Source organism: Larus michahellis, chromosome Z (genome assembly GCF_964199755.1).
Source record: "Larus michahellis chromosome Z, bLarMic1.1, whole genome shotgun sequence".
Lineage (NCBI taxonomy): Eukaryota > Metazoa > Chordata > Aves > Charadriiformes > Laridae > Larus > Larus michahellis.
The window spans coordinates 67,096,439-67,119,787 of NC_133930.1; the positions used below are offsets into that span (position 1 = coordinate 67,096,439).

The 23,349-nt window shown below is 36.1% G+C and overlaps 1 protein-coding gene across 8 annotated transcripts in view; it reads right to left on the reverse strand.

Moving 5' to 3' along the window:
- CSNK1G3 (casein kinase 1 gamma 3) overlaps positions 1-23,349 on the reverse strand; it is an 83,149-nt gene that overhangs the window by 54,726 nt on the left and 5,074 nt on the right. For all 8 annotated transcript variants that reach the window (XM_074570054.1, XM_074570051.1, XM_074570055.1 and 5 more), the window contains exons 2-3: positions 6,285-6,700; positions 2,492-2,532 (exon numbers count right to left, since the gene is read on the reverse strand). In XM_074570054.1, coding sequence (XP_074426155.1) covers positions 2,492-2,532; positions 6,285-6,462 — 219 coding nt within the window. In that variant the 5' untranslated portion in view covers positions 6,463-6,700. The remainder of the gene's footprint in view (positions 1-2,491; positions 2,533-6,284; positions 6,701-23,349) is intronic.

Here is a 23,349-nt window from a genome sequence, read left to right on the forward strand (position 1 = left end):
AGCCCAGGTTAAGAGTAATATCCTAGAACTGTAGACATTTTACTAGAATAAATATGAATTTACATGTAAACCTTATACATTAAAATGCATACATTGTATGACCCTCAGACCTCTCACAGAAAAATTGTTTAAACTATTTCCTTACACAAGGCAGTCCTGAAGTAGCCATAAGCATCATAAACAGGAACATACTTGTATAATTTTGTCCATGAGGGAAATACTAATTCTCCATAACAAAAAGTTTAAGTCAAAACCATAGTTATAAAATCCATTTACTTTTAACATCAGAAGCATTCCTGCAAGCTGCTGTATAAGTGCAGCCACTGTAACTCATGTTCTCGAGAGAAACCCACACAATCCTCCTGCACTAAAGTATACGGTTACCATTTATACATAAAATATCTGGCATAGGAGATGTCTTGCTGCTCACAACAAAACTGTATGTCAACAATGAAATGCTACCATAAGGAATACAAATACAGTTTTAGGATACTGCAGAAGAGATACTACCACAACTGCACCTGGCATGGGTTACTGCTCAAACTACAATACATACATAATTCAGGTAAACCCACTCAGGAGGGCTAAACTTGAACTACAACAGGTGCAAAACAGCTAGGAAATTAAGAGTTCCTCACTTAGGACAACAAAACAAAGACTGAGCATAGACCCAATGACTGCTCTCAAAACACAACGGGAATTAGTGCCAGAGATAGGGAAAAACTGTTAGGGTGACAGTTTAAAGGGAAAGGATGGCATACCAGGAACAAGCACAACCTAACTGTTAGAATAAAGTCCAGGCACTGACTTGTATAGAAGAAAAACAGTAAAAAAGCAAAATTCAACTAAACCATGCAATTTGATGCAGCTGCTTTTAACAGGCTGAACCTTGTGACCCAAATCCCTTCCAATCTGAAAATAAATTCAAAAGAGCTGAAAGATTTAAAATAAAAAAAAAAGAGAACCATAGTAAAAGAACCGACTAGTTCTACTTGCTAATCAATGTATTTTTACCTTACAGTGATAATGCAAGCTACGGTGTTGATTTTCACTAGTCCTTTCATCTGTTGTTTATTGCAAAGACACTATAGCTTTTCATACCACTAATGGAAAAGGACAACTCGAGAAGTTAACTACATATTCGGAGTTCTTTAAGCACTAGTAGTAAATTACAGACATACTTCACTACACTGGTTCTTTAGTGACTTCAAAGTAAGTTATTCAATGATGATACTTCGAGCTTCTTGCGCAGCTATAAATGAAGAACCATAAGACTGAGTAATTTGGAAACAAAGTAGAAGCTGTCACCGAGCAGCATCTATGAAGTTAAAATGGGCTGGAATAGTAGCTGAATCTATTAATAGCTACATATATAATAAAAACTGCTTTACCAAAACCCACTGATCAGATTAAAAAGTTCTCTTGCTCTACATCATCAAGTAATTAGTCCTTAGAAAAAAAAAAGTCACTATCTTGCAAACTATTTCTGAATGCACTTTCCAATAAAGAGCCTTTTACTAGAGGAATTCAGACCATTTTCAAGTTTGACCAGACATCCAGAATAAATTCAAGATATTTTAAAACAAAATGAACTTAAATCTGGTGTAACGTGCACACAACAACCCCAAAAACTTCATCCGATGTTGCTGTTCCAAACCATAACCTGTCTGTTTTTAAATCTGCAGCTACTCCTGAAGTAAATATTTTTCTAAGCAAGGACAGTCATGAAAATATTTTACAGGAGTTTATTACCTATATTTGCTTTTTACACTCCCCATCTAAAGCCATGTATTTCTGTTTCCATAGTTGACCTTTTACATTATGGAACTAGAAATTCACCATACTATGCTATGAAAAAACTTCCGTCCAACTGCAGCAAAAAGAAGTTAATGGTAGTTCTAAAATCCCTTCAACAACAAAACATAAACAACTGATTTTCATCTTGAAATACTTTGGTTAAGAAAACAGTCATTTACCAATAAGTTAAAAGTATCCAGAAGCAAAACATGAAGTAAATTGAGTAGTTCTGATGAAAGATTCAGAAAGAGCAGAACAATGACATATTAACAAACTACACAAATTTACCATGTTTCTAAGTGAAGGAAATATTTTACACACCATTGAATACAGGTCTACCAAACCAGATTGTCAGTGTCAGATTCACAATAAATTTGGTGTTCCTCTACTTGTTGCACAAAAAAAAGGAATCTACTAGGAAGACTGCTGAGCATATCCTGGCAGTAGCAGTCAATTATCATAAATTTTACAAACAAAGATAGATTTAGCTCTGAGAACACTGACAATTAACACTGGTTTTACTCAATATGGCCAAAGCATGTAATTACATCTATCACTAACTGCTTTCATCCAGTCAGTTGAAAAATATACAAGACCATTAAGGATTTCAATTAAGGAAATCAAACCATTACATATGAAAGGAAATGTCTCATCCCAAATCCGTAAAAATAAATAAATAAATAGGTTAACTTACCAGCTTAATTGCCATATATTCATTTGTGTATAAATTTTTTCCTTGAAAAAAGAAAAAAAAAACAAGAATGTAAGACATTGGCTTTCCTGTTCAAGTAAAATGCCATTTACACCTCAAGAAAGTCTTTGAAACATTTTTGATCTAAGGTGCTAGGTGTTCTGGTAGTGACTTAAAAAAACCCATGGCTTTATTAGCCTGATACCATACTTCAAAGACAACTTTATTCTTGAATAGTGTTAGAAGTGGCAGTTTCATTGAGAGTGTTTCATCTGTTTTATCAAGTTTGCAAATTTTTATTCTTTTATTTTGCTTGAAAATTGGTAAATTACTGTAAGTGGAATGTGATATTCTATATTTTCATATTTATTGATGAAAACTACCTAAAATTTATTTTAAAATTGTTATATGGTTTTGGAACACCAGGCACTAATTAAAGCTAGAATTAACTAGGACTATTTTTTTCCCTCAGTTCTGTAATTTACTATGCTTAAAGTTAGGACAAACAAGGCAAGAATATTACTGAGTTAAACACTTATACCATTTGGAAAATGCATCTAATGCTTTAAAAGTGGCTCTGTAACTGGATAAGCATATTTCAACAAGCATTACTTCAAATTGCACGCCATGACTAAAATATTAAACAAGCTTTACAGGTGTAAAATTAAAAAATAACAGATAAAGGAAAAACTTCTCACTTCTGATACTTTTTGTTCCTCTACAGTCTTCAAATGAGTTATGTGTGTATTATTTCTAATGACAACCTACTTTTTTTTCTCTGTAATATTGCTCAGGTCTGAATTTCACATGTTTAGCTCAGTTTTGTTAAAGAAATCAAACACGGAAAAGACATGGATCAAGGTTCTCTGCAAAGACAGTTATATTTAAAGTCAAAGACTATGATCTCAGCTCTAATCCTTACTTATTTTTAAAAATAGAGTACTCTTACAAAGCTAAAAAAAAATGTATTAAAATAATGTGCCTTATAAGGGATCAACTACAAAAAGCAAGTTACTTGACGGCTGTACAATAATAAACACAGAATCAGTATGGGCAGCATGCTCTGATCTGACCACCAAAATAATGGATAATTCCAAGACCTATCCAGGGACTGAAGTGGAAATCCAGGTATCTTAATACTTATTTCTTATCTTATAATCATTTGAGTTATGTTTTTGACAAAAAGTGTACTTTGTTTGAAATTGCTTCTGTATTTTTGCATTCTGTTACAATCTAGAAGACATTAAAAGAAACTCTTGCAGGGACCCTGCTCATTCAGTGTATTAGATATATAAATCAGCTACTGGGGTAGCCAACAAATCTAGTTACAGTTAAGTGACTGGATATCGGGTTCCAGTAGGCAGATGGAACTTGTCCAGTAACGACAGGTTTATCATTCCAAGGAAACATCAGAAGGGACATTCTGAAGAAATATCAGAACTTCCCATGTGGCAATTCAACACAATTGTCTCTAAAATATGGAAGACAGCAGATTTGACATCACTGTTGATCTGTCTCTAAGCACGGAACAACAGGTTTTGCACAATGCAAAATCACACACAGCAGCAGCAACAAACTTTCTTTCAGTACCCCATCAGTTTATCTTAACTCGGAAGAGCCTTAAGATTAACAGCTCAAAATTCAAAACAATTTAGTCTTCTGCAAGTTAACGGTTGCACATCAGACATTTATTTGCTACATTCAGCCAATTTACCATTTGATCCACAAGCCAATACACAAGTCTGGCCACTTCTTTCACCTCAGGTGGAAGAACTACAATGGCTACTGATTTATAATTGAATTTTTATCTCCTGAAGCATAACTTCACTGCTTTTTAACAAGTTTATTCCTCCTTTAAGTCTTTAAGATTCAACTCTAAGACACATGCTCAAAATACACTCCAGTTTGCCGAAGTGCATAAAACAAATTAAGTGCTTGTGTGCATTTTTGTAGGAGGGATGCCTACTTTAAGTTACTTGCCAATGTAGTAATGTAAAAATAACAAATTTAAATCACAATCTGTAACACCAGTCTCAACTCCTGCTTTCAGTGACTTACATTTAAGACATCTTACCCCACAAATAACAATAAATAAGGATTTAAAATATCTACTATGTATGCAAAAAAGTAGACATTAAACAGAAAGCCTGCACTTGTCCTGGTAGATGACAAGACAGTACACTACACTATTATCTTCTTCCTTTTATTTTACTCGCTTGTCCTATTTTATTTCAGTACTATCAGACTTTAGGTCTTAACTACTTTAATACTGTATTTAGAATGAAGTAAATGATTTCACTCTGTATCTGCTGCTAACAAATGAGCTAATCTGGTACTGATCTGAAATAGATAATCGACTCTATACATTGTGACCCCTCCAAGATAACAGACAGGAAAAAAATTTATTAGTTTACTGTTGCCTTCAATAGTAAATGTAACATTAATTACACTGCTTTGAATAAGTTCATGGAGAGATTTAAAAGAAAAATTATCATTCAAAGCCAGTTTAGAAAAGTTGAGGACAAGGTGAAGACAGAGTCTCAGCTTGAGTTGCAAACTGCAGAGGCACAGATATAACACTATAAAGATCAAAATACACCAATCCTGTTTAACTATTTACATTCTGACTCAGACTAGATATAAGGCCCGCAGAAGCACTATATTAAACGTGTTATATTTCTTGCATGTTACAAACATGCATAAATAAACATGATAAATTTTATAGCAAGCACTATATTTAAAAAATTGTCTGAAGGACAATGAGTAGTAGTTCTAGCAGAGGCAGAAGATCAACGGAAACATAACACCTACATAGCCCACCCTACTATCAAATACCCTACTTTTGAACCCACCTCCCTTCAAACCTTGACACAGTGCATTAACTCAAGCCTTCCCGGAATACTGGAATAAATTCTTGCTGTCAAGTGTCAAGTTATAGTTGTTAACACACACAGAATTCCCAGATCTTGAAAACCCTGGCTAATCATGCTGTCATCATGGAAAATTAAGTCCCTCAAACTAAATACATAGTCTTCCAAAAGGACACACCCATCATTTAGTGTCTATTTTAACAAATGGTAGTATTTACAGTTTTGCTACACAAATTCTTTAAAATTCCACAAGTCCTTCTCCATCTATCCCTTTCTCACTGATTTTCATCCATCTGTTCAGCAGGGAACTAAGTGATGGAATTACCCATCTCCCAGGTTCTCTCTACAGATTGATTCTCACTCTCTAACAGCAGCTCACTGTTTAGCCTCGCAACACTGCTCATGATGCAAATAAAGCCAAGGAATCCAAGAGTTTGCTGCTATAAAAAAAAAACCCACAAAAAAACCACTGTACAGCCTGCCACATTGTCTCCAAGAGATCTCCAAGACCACAGTACTATAAATTAGACCTACAGGAGGAGGACGTGTTTCACATGCACTTAGCCCTAAATCCAACTGAATAATATTGGCTTCAGGAAGCCATTAAAGGTAGGAAAACACAATGACCATGAAATAATTTCCAGTATCTTGGAAGAGATGACTGACTGAATTTAGGATAGCACTGCACACAATTACAGAACATTTTTAGTCACAAAAGTCTCCTGCTACAGAGATTCTTAATATGTGATAGAGCTTGCACTGGCCAGGGTCAAGCCACAGGAGATGCACAAGGCAAGTTTAAACTATCTGAAGCCTGAAAGTAGTTTGGAGAACTGTATGATGTGTTCATGTAAACATTTTAATGCCTAGACTGCATACAATGGTCTTAAATAATGTAAACTGAAAAAAAGAAACAAGGATCTTACCTAACCGTAGTTCTCCAAAGTTACCGCATCCGATTTTTTTGCCAACTCTGAAGTTAGGTCCAACCATTAACACTCCAGAATTTGAAGTACCAGTTCCACGTGGATTACGGCCTGACCTGCCACTAGGCCGTGACATTCTTTCATCTGGCTTGTCCTTGTCTTTCTTTTTATTATCCATGTCAAGTTTACGGTACTCCACTTTGATTTCTTCCTCTTTTTAAAAATCAGTATAAGCAAACTCCAATGTCAAAATGTGAGAATGAAAGCATCACCAGTGAAGTGTCCAGCTGGTTACTGTCAGTAAGCAGTCAACAGCAGCGTGTTCATCCCATTTGCAAAGCCTTGGTAGTATCCACAGTAGAAATTATCTCCAGAATGCACAAAACCAGCAACATTTACTAGTATTTACAGGAATTCTGTTAAAGAAAAAACAAAGTTATTCGATACAGTAAGATTCTTGTACAAAATTACCTCTCCCTTCAACTAGTCATACAATTAAGCTATAACTAATTATATTTACTTTACAGATCATCTATGAAAAGCACCTCTGTAAGGTTAAAGCCTCTGACTCTAGCACATAATAGCAAGAGATACTGGTGTGACTGAAGTGAGTTAAAAGATATCAAGTCTTAATGCAACAAATATTTTCAGAAAAAAGACCAACACAAAACCACCCTATAAAACAGACATACTTAAAATTGACATTTAGACTCTCATTGCATCTTATGCCACCTATGCAAAAGAAAGCCTTTATTTCTGTGTTTTTTCACCCCAGTAGTATCTGTTGTTTAAGGAAATACTCAAGCTGAACAGTTATTGAAGTTACAGAAAGATATTAAAATTTAAAATGATTCCACTATCTTTTCTGAGTTGTAATTTCTGAGATGGACAGTTTATAAACTCATGGCAAGGACACTTTGGTTCTCTCAGTAACTCCTAGAGTCTGAAAATATATTTACTTGTTCTCCCCTGCCCCATTTAATTATGTCATAAATTTGCTTCCTTACTCCCCATGTCCACCATTTAGCATCATTGCCTAGACACTAATGACAACACAGACTTCAGCAAAAACATAATGTTAGCTTACTACTGCAATAAAGAAAGCTTTCATTTTCATCTTGCCCACAAGAACAGGGGATATTGTTTTCTATTTGACAACAGTGGTTTACAAACCCAAAATTTAGAAGATAGTTAGCTACTACGTAGCCAATATTTCAGGATGAGTTAAATATCTGTTCAAAATTATTTTGCTACATTTGCTTCAATCTTGGGAATATACTGCCACACAAGAAAACATCCTCTGAAAAAATAACAATTTCATGTGCTACAGACTATTCTAAAGATAGTCATCAGGAGCTTATTTTAAACACTTTGAACTGAAGACACTTTCATTTCTTAAACCCATTTCTCACAAAGTAAAATTATTGCTTACATCATAGCTTATTACAACATTTTAAAAAAATCAAAGAGCTAGTAGAGAAAAGATACCAAAGAATATGAACAACAACTCAAGTAATTACATCTGCCGAATAATGGATATTCATAGGACGGTCATAACTAGACAATATCCAAAAATCACTAATCAACAGCTGACTAACCTATCACCTGAACAATGAAGCACACGGAAATTTGTTTAGCAAAGAAACACGATCACCTTACTATGAAAGGGGGAAATAAAAGACTTGTTCTGAGAACAATCAAAAAACACAAATGCAGGTTCCAGTCCAAGTAAACTTCCTTAATTCAAGAGAAAAGGACTTCAGCAGTGAGTAATGAATGCAGTGGTGAGGTATGGTATAGCAGAGACATTTGAGAGAAAAATATAAGCATACTTGGCTACAACATAATCTTGCAGGTTCAAGCACCACCACTAGACACCCTAAAGTCACTTTCCAAACCACGGATCTCAGAGTCAAGGGGAAGCAACAAGTAATTTTGCCTCACCCACTGAGCTACAAAAGCTAGGGAAGAAAGAAGAAAACTCGAAATGGAGTGTGTTGAGGTAGGACTTCAAGGGCACCATTTAATACGTAGAAAGAAGGTCAGCACACTTGATGCAGCAGAATGCACAAATATTTTAAGTACCAAAGAAAAAAGACTTATGTTCCATATTGTACTGGTTCTCCAGTGAGAAATAATAAGATAAACAATCCTAGAAATTTCATTGCTAATACACAGGCTTCACGGCGAACAGAAGCAATGCACCTAAGCACAGCATATTACTGCCATCAGCAAAGAGTAAAAAAGCATAGGCAGTTACTAACACAATGCTTTGGTAATCTTAGTAGCAGGCCAAATTTCCTGGCACTATTTTCCACATACTAAAAATTTCATACTACCACATGCTGAAAGACATACCTTAGCACAGTGAAAGGCACTAATAGTTCATACCAGTGATACGAATGGCCTCCACAACAGAGCACTAGGACTACAGAAGGGACTGGGTATGCAGGCAAACCTGAAGAAATCCAAATCCGATTTCAGAGTTAATAGGATTCTTAGCTTAGAAGTTTTCCATAGCTTACCTGTTGACACAAATGCAATATCTAACCACATGTCAAATGAGTTTAAAATTGTATTCACAACTTCATTTTAGAAGGACCAAACAGTTCAAGTTTTGTCATTTATTTCAGATTTCTCCATTTTGCCTTTGTACTTAACTATCACCTGAGCACAGCTAACCGAGCAGAAAACTCAGCTGTAACAGGCTGGGTTCTGAGGGTGATGAGAAGCAAGTTGTGATGCATCAGGAATATGGAATAACAAGCAGGCAACATGAAGACAAAGGGCACCAGAAATTCAGTAGCAGCACTAAGACAATGGTGATCTCTAAGAAATCAGTTGTGAGCCAAAGAAGGTCCATCATCACCAGAAAAGCTTCCAATCTTACACTGTTTCAGTTCATGTATAAATAAAACAGTACCAGAGAAACCAAGTTGGGAGCTCAAGGACAGATTATTTAGTATTTATGCAAAGCATATTAGCAGCTCTGGGTGGATGCTTGTCCAGATGAAGCCTAGTAGTTAACAAGACACTGAAGCTTTGCCAGTGAGAAGTTAATTTGCACAATACACTTTTTTTAATCCATCCATAATCATAGGAAGATCTTAAATTTAGGAAGTCCAAATAATAACCAAGCCTACCTCTGAACAGTACTAGGTTACTAGAGATGAAAACTTGCAATACCTTTAGAATCTTCATTTTAAAAATACCCTGCCTGCACACACAAATATCTTTTGCTACAATCTAACAGTCTAATATTTTAGATACTAGTTTATTAGGCAGTAATGGCAACAGACGTTCTGAAGTTAGTTTATACTAATACTACAGTCTTCAAGAGAACTTTTTAGTGATTACACACAGCCTCAGACACTGAAAATGTCCTTATATATAACACTGCACACCTAAACAAATACCAAATTGAATGCTCTTTTAAGCAGTTTATAAGTTAATTTATTAATTGAAACAGCCAATTTGGAATAGAATCCTGTCCAAGAAACTATTGCCTGTGTTTTTCAATTGCAGTATTCACTCTGAAACCAGCTACGGAAATTTAAGTTTTAATTAGTTGCAAAAACTGAGCTAATTTATGATAAATCTTTTTGCTTTTCTTTTAATCTTCTGTGAAATACCCACCCAGCCGCTCCCTCACTCCCCCTTCTCAAAAGGACAGTGGGAAGAAAATAAGATGAAAAAGCTCATGGGTCAAGATCAAGACAGGGAGATCACTCACCAATTACGCTCGCAGGCAAAACAGACTTGACCTGAGCAAGATTAATTTATCGCCAATTAAAACAGACTAACACGGTGAGAAACAGAGATAAAGCTAAAAACTCCTTTTCCTCCCAGGCTCAACTTCACTCACCACTCCTCCACCTCCTTCACAAATGACGCAGGGGGACAGGGAAATAGGACTGTGGTCAGTCCATAACTGCTCTTCTCTGCTGCTCCTGCCTCCTCACGCTGCTGCCCCACTCCAGCATCGGGTCCTCACCACAGGGCACAGTCCTTTGGAAACAACCTGCTCCAGCATGGGTCCCCCATGGGGCACAGGTCCTGCCAGAAAACCTGCTCTGCCCTGGGCTCCCCTCCACAGGCTGCAGCATCCTTCAGGACATATCCACCTGCATCACCATGGTCTCCTCCATGGGCTGCAGGGGAATCTCTGCTCCAGCGCCTGGAGCACCGCCTCCACCTTCTTCTTCACTGACCTTGGTGGCTGCAGGGCTGTTTCTCTCACATATTCTCTCTCTCCTCTCTCACAGCTGCTGTGCAGCTTCTTTTACTATTTCTTAAATACATTTTCCTGGAGGTGCCATTATCTTCAGCTGTGCCCTGCAGTGTGTCTGGCACAGGGCAGCCCTGGCCTCTCCTCAGAGGCCCCTGCAGCCCGCCCCGGCAGCACCAGGGCACAGACACCCAGTGCATTTACAAAAGCAACGCTCAAGTCTTTCAAGTTCGTGAAATTCCAAACACTGTAGGTGAGTAACTGCTTTTTTTTTTTTACAGTAAAAAGTGCTTCCAGAAGAAATAGCCTACCACAGGCTTTTTCATTTAAGAAACCACTACTTCCAAAACTTTTGTGCCTGCACACAGACCCACCGCAAGCTGTTAGCCATATGTCATTTTAAAAACTCAGAATGCAGTAAAAGAAAAGCTAAGTTACAATGGACTCAAGGGATAAAGATAAGCTTGAGTACAAGCGTCACTATTTATCAAGTAGATTAGCTTTGTAAATGGTACTAGCATTTTGGGGGCAAACCACAAAGCAGGAAAAAACTAATAAAACCCAATAAAATACTTTAGAGTAAATAGTAAATAAACTGATTATTAATTCCTTCAAGAAAAAATATTTCCTCATAATTTTTAAGTAACATTTTATTGAGTGTTTTACTGAAGTTTAAGGCAACAATACATGAAATCGAATACATTATTAACAACTTAAATTTCAGTTTCCAAAAACGCATCTATTACATGGACGAATCTATATGGTAACTTATGCCCTTCCCTCTTCTGCTGTTGAGCCAAGAAATATTCCAGTTATATTTTGGGTATGCCTTTTTATATATACTGAAATTAGCACCTTTTATCAGATTCATACTAAACAGACATTAGAAGCCCTGTACATTTTTCACACGCTATATGTCAGAAGGAAGACACACAAGCATTCCTGACACAGTCTCTCCAGGACACAAGGGTTCTCTTACAACATTTCTTAAGAAAATAATCCACAGCTAATTTGAAATAAGGAGAGCACTTAGACTTTCTTCATATTGAAATTCCTGTACAACATTTTAGAAAGTATTTACCTTAGAAATACAAAAGGCATTCATGGTAGTTTGTTGGTTTTTTTTTTTATTTATACTGCACTTCACTATGACACAGCTATACTGGTGATGGCAGTATCTTTTCTTTACCATAATGCTCACATTCTAGAGGAAAAGCACTAAAAGGCAAAGATATAGATAGATGGATAGATAGATGTATGATTTGTAATTACTTGGGCATGCAAAAACTTCTGATACAGCATGAAAGTAAATTACAAGTTACAGGAATTCTATTAGTTTTCCCAGACTGTTAAGGAAGATCCAACAGATTCGTTTCAAAGACTCAACATAATTTGTAGGGGTCTGAAGTCAGAGTCAACAGTATGCATCACCTTAAGTGAAAAAATATCACATGTAGTGTAATCATTCTAGTTTATTTGCATAATCCTTGTCTTGCTGTGTGATAGTTCCATGGGCTATATGTTCCTCACATGCAAACTGCCTGAAAAAAAGTGCTCTCCTCACCTTCATTTCACATCTTGATTTTCTATTTAATTTTCATTTTTCATCTCTGCCTAAGTAAGTGAGCACCCTTGACCCATAAGCTTCATCCAGGCACCGGGGAATACTGTCAGGATTTAAACAAGCGTTCTTACTCAAAAAATATATGATTAAATATCAGTATAATGGCAAACACACCACCAAAGACAAGTTAACCAAGCAATGTCATAAGAGTGAAATGATTACTTATGTTGAAGTATGAAGAGGAAGAGAAAGCAAAGGAAGCTATAGCAGCAAAGGTAACTAGATCTTAATTAGAAATAAGATATACAATCCATATAGATTGAGGCTAAAAGATGAAACGAGACTGGAAGACCTGTAAGGAAGCAGTCAGAGTAACTGTGATGCATAACTAACATCAACTAATAGAGGTTTTATTTAATTGATGGGATTTAATAGACATTCCCAGGCGCTGTAGAGAGACTGCCTGAATAGCAAAGAGAGGATGGTGAAGACAAGCAAGAATAGTGAAGATAACAGCTGGATACACTTTTCATTTGACTGACAGCAGTCATACACCTAACATCTGCAGAAGAGGAAAAAGCAGCTCAGGCTCAGTTTTAGAAACATAAATTAAAACTGATGGCAAAAGACAGCCACACTACTGGTCCGTGTCAACACATGACAAATACTGAACACAGCCAAATTAACCAAATAAATACAAACTTAGTCACAAGACTATCGTAACACCACCCCAAAACAAAACCCCAATTTGCAATGAAGAAGCATGGGAGGAAAACTGCATTTGTTGGGTCCACAGAGAACTGACTATTTCTGCCAGTACTGGCTTTATCACATTTGAGGTAAGAAGTCAAAGGCAAAACTTATTAGTTTACATTCACTAATGCATTGGTCTGGCTAAACTGCTAACTCTGGAACTACAGTAGTTTCTCCGAGCTCAGGAGGGTTTGCTCCGTTCTCTGCTCCATTAATGAATGTGCTATAATTCACCTACATGCATTATCACTTGCAAACTTTTGTGGACTTGACCTCACAACTTCAGTAATGTTCTTTCTGAATTAAATACTTAACAAAGCCAAGGCAGGAACCAAAGAGAACATTCCTTAAAGACCTCTACTGTCTATAAAGTTTAGATGAGCAATTTTGTGATATTTGAAGAGGACAGACAGACATCTATTTCCTTGAAGGGACATTTTTACTCTACAGAATGTTTTACACATGGATGATTTGCACACAACACTTTCTTACTTAATGGATAAGGAGATTCCAACTCAGAAAATCCAGCTTGTTTGAAATACTTGCTTTGCACTCTCTCTGCTGCATGAAATTCTACACAGAGAGCAACCGAATGAGTTTTAATGGAACTATACAGGTGTGTGAACAAAAACGATCCTTTTAATTTACCACTATAATCAAACTATTTCTTATTTAAATTTGAGTTGTGCAGTTGTATCATCCTAAAGAACACAGAACACTGAATACTCTCTAAGAATGCATACAGAACTAGACATATAGAGATTGAAATTAAGCAAGTCTCACTTACAAATGAATTCATTGTGGGGAAAACTTCAGTATTTTTCTTCCTCTAACAAATAGATTATGATCTCCGAATGATTTATACTTAAAAGAATATTTGCCTAAACTTCTAAAGAAAACTGTTTAGGGCTCTGAAGAAAAACATTAATATTATATACATGGTGAATAAATGGGTGAGTTAGAAAAACATTCAGGCTCTATTCTGTCTTCTGTTCCATCGTACACTCAGTATACTCAACATTGCTGCTACTGTTCCAAGTTCACAAATCACCCAAAAGAACACATTATATATTAAGCAACCATATGCTGCTACAGAAAATCTGTGAACCAAAACAATCTTTACCTAAACTACACTGGAGACATTTTCCTTTAAATCCTCTTATCTTTTCCTCCTTGATTCAGTTTTCAAAACCTAATAGAGCAGTGCAACACCAGCTATAAGAAAAAAAGGATAATTACACAAGGCCACAAAAATCTGATCAAATCTTCTAATCATATTCATATAACAGTTTTCCTCTTTCAAGTGCCCTGGAAAGAACTGCCAGCTGTTTACTTTACACCACTACCAGAGATCATACATACCCACTCAAAAACAATTTCCTTCACATCTACTGGTACAAAAAATCTCAAAGCCCCAGTTGGGCTGGCAATTTTAAAGCACCATTGAGTTTTATTATCACACAAGTATTTCTAATGTCTTGCACAGGGTCCGTCAAATTATTGCCAGAAAGTGTCAGGCTGCTAAAATTCAAATTCTAAACCAGGGATTGGCATATAAGAAGTGACACCTAAAAAACATTTTAGATATCCCTAGATTACAGAGATATATATCTACACATCTCTCTAAATCTCAGTCGAAAATGTTCCAATTAATACTACCAAAGACTATGCCATATAACAAGAACCCTACTCTGCAGCAACAAAGACTTTCTAGGACCTTATATAAGGCCGAGTAAAAAAAACTAACTAATTTAAGCACCTTCTTTATTGATAAATCTCTCAAATGGCTAAGCCTGCAGCAGCACTGTAATTCATGCAAATTTACATATTCCAAGGTGTATGTCATAGCAAGTCCCCTTTAAAATAAAAACTTACTAGCCACTTCTTTCCTTTCCCATGTTCCAGACTTACTCTTAAATAAACTCATTAAGAGAACATTAACGCTGCTAAATAAAACATTCCACTGTCAGAAGTGACAAAGTTTAATGAAACATGCAATCATAACTGCTCCCTTAAGTACCCTACACATTGCCTTTCAGAGTTTAATTACAAGATCCTATATCACTGCTAGTATCAGCATACTAACATTTTTCTCTAGTTTTAGAAAAAGCATACAGTACTACAAGAGCTAGGGAGGAAAACACAGGATTCCATGAAAGAAAATGAAAGACAAAAAAAACACCTTCAGTTTAAGCACAAAGCATTTAAAAGTTCACCCAGGCTCCTACCATTTTCATACACCTTCAGCTCTTCTCACCACTCAAGCTTCTTCATTCACATACTTCTACTCCCAAGGTCTTGTGTTTTTTGGCACTGACATTATTCTAGCAGCAAAGCTTCTCCTCACAACTTCGAGAAGAGTGCAGAAAGTTTCTAGCGCCTCTGCCACAGACTTCCAAGAGCCTTCCTCTAACATTACACACAGTTTTTATGGAATAATTCACCTAAGTAGCCCTTATTTCAGATGGAGAACAGCCACATTCACTTTCCAATATTTGTTTGAGTGATACAAACACATCTGGACCACGGATAGAGTAACATGGAATTTTATTCAGCAAAACTCCTTTAGAACTATTTAACAGTAGAAAAACTGCAATATATACTACAAATCTGAAATCAAGCTCAGAATGACAGCTTTGTTGTGAGGTAATCAATACACAATTCAAATACCTAATCAACTATTTCTGGTATTGTTTGTATGCCTCATGGAAAGCTTAAGCTATTCTTCCTAGCATACCTCTAAGATGAATGTACCATTTTCATTCATTTTTATATACATGTCTCCACGTATATAAACATGGAGTTTTGTACAGTAAACAGAGTACACTCAGAGTACACTCACAAAATTTCAAATACACAGCAAAAAGGTTCACAATCAAAAAGCCCTTGAAAGTTTATGACAGTAGTTTCTAGCCTCGAAAAACTCTTGGAATAGAATTTGAATTGTAAAATATCTCTAAATTTATATACTATTTAGTAAGATTCATAGTTTACTTAAAAAATAAATCCACTTTTTAATCATTAAATATTTAATTGTTTTCAATTCAGTCCAATGAGAGAAATTCAAACCTTCACATGATCTTCATGTGACCCCAAAAAGTAGAGTGGCTATTCCAACAAATTATATTACAAATAAATTTGCCTATTGCTTTATTTTTCATACAAATAGATGCTTATAATATTGGTATCACACCACTTTGATAGTTGTTTCCTTTTCTTGCTAATTTGAGTCTGAAAAGAAAAATACTTTCACAATAAAAATACAAACTCCAAAATAAAAACAGATGTTAGAAGGTTTATTGCATAACTCAGATAAACATAACAAATGCGATTTTGACTTAAGTATATTATCTCATGATTTTCCAAATTTCAGAAGCAGAAAAAAAGGCAAAATCATTAGCATCTCAGTCAAAACTAAAGTCAAAATGAGAGTGCTGAAATATTCCATACTTAGAACTTCCACAAAGGCTACATACTCATGACATGAGCTTTGAAAAACAAAAAACATTTCCAAACCTATTTCTCCTGACAGTTTCTCTCTCCAGCTACCAGTATCCTATACTGAAATTCCTCATTACTGTATCATGTCACATTTCTTAGGAGTTCTCTAAACATAACCTCAACGTAGTGAAAACTCATTCATCAGTATCTCATTTTCTTCACAACAATATAATCTATTTGATATACATGGGGAATTTCAAACTTTTGCAAGTCTAATGAAGCCTAATTTTCTAGTTTAAATCATTTAACATGAAATACAAAATACAGCTTGGCATTATCTCCTCTTTCCTTTCTCCCACTTCTAGCACACCTCAAGATTCACCATACTTTCACATGTTAGTTGATTCACCTAAGAATGTTTTGTTCTCTCATTTCTTAAGTACTTACTCTTCTGACTTTAGCCAGATAAACAAGTACCTTGGAAGAAGTGTAAAAGGAATATGCAGATCCTCTGAAGCAACACCATTCTCCCCTCCAAAAAACAGTAAGACTTTACAGCAGATGTGAACTAATACAAGAAACCAGGATGAACATTTTCAGTTTCACTTAAGAGGACTGGTGTCTCTACATGAATAAGATGAGAAATATACAGAACACACAAGAAGTGAAGATGCACCTGAATCGGATGTTCAGCAGCATCCACATTTGGGCCATCAAAAACCACTGCTCACATTCTTTCCCAGCCAGCTTGCCTTTCAAAATTCTGAAGGCCAGAGCCCACATTTGCTACATTGATTCCAGAATGAAGAAGCATGCAATATATTAATAAGTTGGAAATCATTCTTAGAGTTTCAGCAGCAAGGAAGGAAAATGAGCAAAGCAACTACTACTTGTTGATCACATGCAGATCAAACTCTTCGCGCCTGAAAATATAGATATTTACTTAAGAAAGCAAACATAGTAATTTCAAAGGCAAATGAAATCTCTTTATAACAGATCATGCAGGAGCTCAGCTGTGCCATGTGTTTCTCACTATACATGGCCTCAAAACATTTTTATTTTTATTTGTGCTCTTCAGCATTCTAAGGCGATTAACATATCACAACTGCACTTAAATTTTGTTTGCATTACCAGCACTTCAAACAATATGGTGTTTGTATCTCAAGTACCTTCTACCTTACCACTTTCGTCTTTTTTACTTAAAAGTCTAAGTTTTCCACAGATTCTTCTGTTCACTGTCTATGACCACCTCAGACAACTGCACTGTTCAGGCAGCATCTACTCTTACTGCTTCTGCCTTCTAAAACCCATTCTAGATTAACTGAACAGCTTTGCTTTGCAAAACAAGAATAGAATTTAGGAATTTTGGAATGCAAGTGAGATTATCAGCATTCCTGAAATGTGACGAATTTTTGACAAATATCTGTTTCCTTTTACAGCTTTGTAAGATTCTCCCCATACAACATAAAGTTTTATGTAACTGAATGTAAGTCTACATACCCACAGTCTCAGTCCACAAACACATATGAACAAGATTCACTCAAATAAGCAGCCCAATTGAAAATATCAAGGTGACTCTGAGTGGTTTTCTCAGGAATAAAAATTTACACAACCAAGCCTTCTAAAAAGTCAAGTTTTCCTGTCAAGTTGTATATATAAAAAAATCCAAAATTACATTTCCCTCTTAGACAATCAACTGCCACACACTATTTTCAATGAACATAATCAGCTCAAGACTCTAGAATGAGTTTTTTAAATTTGCATGTATATAGCTATTTCCCGAGGGAAAGTTCATCAACAAACTGTGTATGGCCAAGTATAATCCTTCTTTAATACACAAAATCTAACAGAAAGCCAACTGTATTTATTAACATACTTAATTAAATCTTCCTCTGTACAAAAACTAACCTAAAATATACCTTATCTTTATTGAAGCTTGTTTAAAAAGTCCATTCCAGTTAAATTACTGTAACTTTTCTTGTACCAAGGTTTAAAGTCACATGAAGAAACCTGAAGACTATCAATATCCAGACTTTAGTACCTGATCTGTACATTTAATTTTGTCACTTGAAAGACTACTACCTAACCAACAATAATGCAGCCTTCTCCACCACCCAACTGCCAGTTCTGGTCAAACTACTGTCACATCAGAAGACTTCTGCAATAGCACTCAGGGTCATCCTAACTCAGTATAATTTTTCCCCAAATGACTGACTGGACTAGCTACATAACAATTAAGATCCCTAAGTAATCTCTTCAGCTCTGTAAACTTGAAATGAACATCAACTGAAGGCTCCTATTCTGTTCAGTGCATAAACATTTATATTTTTTCACTGACCTAGAAGAAAAGTTTGGCCATATTCCACAAGTCACACTTCATTATGGGCTTTCACTACAAAATCCCACCAGCTTCACCTTTGGATTCCATGCAAATAAATGCATATACTCAGTTAAAATTTTTGTGTATGCTTTCATCTTGCAGGATCATATTATGATCATTTTAAAATAACAGTTGAAAGTCAGTATTCAGAAAGGAGTGATATTAGGAATAATAAGAATAATTAATAGGAATAATAAAAAAAACTAATAGTGACAGTATTAAAGCTTATTTACTAAGGAGCAGAGAAAGGAGGTAACTGATGGTTACGCAGCATTCCAGTAATTTGGGTTTTCACTTTTCCAACACCACCCCCTCACGCACTTAAATAGGCTATATATTCCACAGCTGATGGAAAGCTAATGCTGAGCTAGTTAATACTACATAATGGATGTTTCAATTTTCTACATCAAGCATTGTACCATCAGCACTCAACTGTTATAGCAGAATTGAAAGGTATAGATTACCTTAAAGCTAGGCTAAAGAAACTGCAAAGTTGAATACATCTAAAGTATGTATTCATTGATAAAAGTTAGAAAACAAAGCAAGGATAGCATTACATTTCATCTAACACTGTAACTATGTCTGCAGGCAAAATTAAGGACAATGGTGAAGCACTCCAGTGCCATGTGAAAAAAAAAAACAAACCACATTTTCTAAGAGTCAAAAAGACACTAATTCTGTTTTCAGGTTAAAATTTTGATAGGATAAAGTACATAGTGTGCTTTAGCATTTCGCAGCAATTGTGAATAACAGTTTTCAAAATGAAAAGTCTGTTAATTCACTGAGACCAATTCCTCCTTACCCTTATCTTTAATTACATCATCATATACTACTATAAGAACTTAGAAGGGAGCCAAATTAAAGTTAAATCATTTAAACTCTGGAATTTTTCAACTTGCAACTGCAGTCACATCAGACATTAACTACTTATGCTACACTCCTGAAAAACAAGCCTAGAAAATAAGACATCACATGCTTATGCCTGACTGATCATGATTTGATCCCATAAGACAGACGTCTATTACCAGTAGTATTGAAGAGTGTTCCTTTTTATTTGGCCTAACTCCCAGAGGCACGTACTTAAGTTTCACAGGTTTTGACAATACAGAACTACTGAGAACATGTTTTAGTAGCTCTGCCTTTTCTCATTCTGACCTTACTGAAATTCACTTGCCCTCTCAACTCTTCCTGAATCACTTGGGGTTTTTTCCCCCCCTATAACTTCACCCCTTTCCTTCTACTTTAGTCCAACTACAACTGAACTGCAGCTCAAAGTGTGCTCTTCCATATGTGGCCAGTACGGATACATGCACCAGTGTGAGAAGTGGGAAATACGGGTTTGTCCCACAGCTCAAGCAAAGCCCAAGTCACAGCCATAGTTACCCACTTACTGTAGAAGTCACATGTTTCCTCTTTCTTCCTGGGTAGAAGCAAAGAAAATGCATAAATCACAAGCTGGAGAGTCACTTTGTATTAAATCCCAGTGCCCAGCAGCACTTAGTTTTTGTAGAGTTTCTTCCAAACTGTCTGCTCTGTTGGACTACTAAAAACAGTGTTTCCAAAATCCTTAGACCTCAGCAAAACTTAACTAAGTAACAATGAATAGACTGATAAACCACCCCATCAAAACTCTGGTACACACTTTAACTTAACAGTACCAGAACTTATCAGTAAGTTGGTTAGTTGGTGCGAGTTTTTCTTGGGTTTTTTTCTGTTTGTTTGTTGTTTTTTTTTCCCCCTCCCCCCATATTGGTAAGTCTTTCCCTACGCTTACTTTCCAAATCAGCCAAGTGGTTTAATCCAAACTACTTCTATTTCTGTTTGAGGCAGAAATTATCAGCAAAGACTTCAGACTTAATTTGACAATGTTTTTGCCACTGAAAAATATACAACATTACAACAGATGTTAACCATAGATGTTCCTGACTGACAACTCTGCACATAAGGAAAGGTATAACCCACAGTACAGGAAAATGCCTGCAGAGTAAGTTTTGCAACTGTGAATCTGTCAATCTGTTTTCTGACAATAACAAACTACATGGCGATCAAATGACTCTGCTATTTCAATAGTCTCCCTAAATTCTACAGCAATGAATTCCAAGTACTTTACTATCAGACACACTTGCAACTCCCCTTTCACATGCACAGCTTTCACTGCAATGTCTACCTACATCTTTACTAAAACTAAACTACAGCGTAATATTACCAAAAAAAAGGCTTCTATGAAGTTTTTTTCTTGTTTTATAAGTTTAATATGGGATAAGATATTATAGATAAAAAGGCCTCAGACACCACACCAATTAGAATTATGCTTGGTGCCTTCGTATTGAACACATAACATGTAGTGACAGGAGTTTAAAGAAAAAAATTAGCCATACTTAAGAGCTTAAATTCATCGTAAGTCATGTAATATAAAACATACTTAAACCAACATCTTCCTATGAAACTCAGTGGAAAAGTCTCCCGCAGTTTTATACAAAACCAAACAATACTAAATATGAGATCATCTGGAGTAAATGAAGAGTTCTGAGAACAAAATAACCTGCACACTATTGACATCAGTTTTGCCAAAGTCTCGTGGCAATTAACTAACTACATCAATTTTAATTTGAAACAAAATTCTCATGCACTAAAATGGGAAAGTGTCAGTATCTTGATGCAGGCACTGTGTAGTAAAATCTTAATTTACTACTTAGGGAAACCACGATAGATCCAGACTAAGCAAATTGTTCCTCAAAAGCAGCAATATTAGCTAACCTTAGCTCTCTACAGATTAATGTTCAGTGCCCACACGGCCTCATTGCAGTAACTTCAGCTTCTTGGGTCTCTTCAACATTTCCACAGTATTCCCAGGCCTCTCTCTGTTACATCTTGAGCTCTCTTTTTTGCAAAGCCCCTAGTTTCTTCCACAATAAAACTCTTAGCTTCACTTCTTACTCAGGGAAGGAGAGATGTTCTGTTGCTTGCCCAGTACTACAAGCTGCAAGCTGAACAGCTCGCAAGCTACTACCACATGGAACAGATAACGTCCTTCCGTCACTGGGGATAGTTAACAAATACCTGCTCTATCTAAATTAGTTTTTATGAAGCTTATAGGAACGTATCTTCAGAGGCATAAAAAAAAAAATCTAAGCTTGGTTGTTAAAACTGACCAACAAGTTCCACATCTCTACAGACAGCAGATGAGAGAACTGCAGATCAAAAATACCTTATTTCCTTAAAAAATAGACTTTTTTTTCAGAAGAAAATTCCAAGTACAATCAACAGATTTTACTTAGAGCTCAAAGTCAGAAAATTAAAAGCAAACATTGAAAAAGCATTTCTGGAGGGCAAAGACATTTATCTCTCAGTCTGGCAAAGGCTTAAGAGTCCTGCCTTCCTGTTGTCGGTTAGTAAAACACTGCCTGTTTGCTGTTACCTGTAAATTCAAGTTTCATCATTTGTTATCTCTCCAGATTTAGAGATACCTCAGCCTACTGGCAGCAAGCGACAAACAGAAGTAAAAACTTTCATGACCTGATACATTGAGCAACCTGCTTCTGGAATACCGTAAGAAACTAATAAGTAGCAATTGTTTGAGGCAATCTTCCACAGAAAGAGAAAGGAATAATGTTTTATACTGAACTTCTTTTCAGAAACCAGTGTTTGCAAGGCACAAGTGAAAAATACTAGTGGTTGAGGTTACAGTAAAACATGTCTACCATTACTCTTAGAGCAATCATGTCCCGTACTGCAATCCCTACAATATTACTTCATCTCCCCAAGATTACTGCAGACTTTAAGATATCTGTATTTATATGGACATTATCTACATTTAAACTGACATCATAAGTATCAATATCTGACATTAATTATGTACTTCATTTTAACTAGAACTCCTGTAAAGCAACACTGAACACCTTTATAAGATTGCTTTATATCTTTACATTAAAAAGCTGTTGAAACATGAAGAGTCTTTCATATCTTTACATACAGCTGCTTCATGTCTTTACATACAGCAAACTGCTTCATTTAAGTCCAAATATAACAAGCTAAATTGGAAAATGTTTAGTGCCCTAAATACAGAAAGACAGTCAAGACGTTTTTCTATACATAAGAATACAATTTTCAAATAGCACTTTCTTGTAGGCTACAAAGGTGTGCCCTACCCTGGACTAAATCACAAGTTCCAGCATCACAAAGGTAATCCGCCAAGGAGCCTGTACTTCTGAAGCACAACAGCATTTTTCTACAAAAATACAGTCCAGCCCATGCAGCCTTCCAAGCATAACAGATGAACGTTTACTAGGTAATTAACACCTCAAGGCCAAACACAAACTGAATGAAAAAGAACAGTTTTAAGGCTCCAATACAGCCAATCTAAACCACAGAATCATAGAATGTGTTGGGTTGGAAGGGACCTTTAAAGGTCGTCTAGTCCAACCCCCCTGCAGTAAGCAGGGACATCTTTAACTAGATCAGGCTTGTCAGAGCCTCATCACCCCTGGCCTTGAATGTCTCCAGGGTTGGGGCCTCCACCACCTCTCTGGGCGACCTGTCCCAGTGTCTCACCACCCTTATTGTAAAGAACTTCTTCCTAATATTAATCTAAACCTACCCTGCTCTAGTTTAAAACCATTGCCCCTTGTCCTATCCCTACATGCCCTTGCAAACAGCCCCTCCCCAGCTTTCTTACAGGCCCCCTTCAGGTACTGGAAGG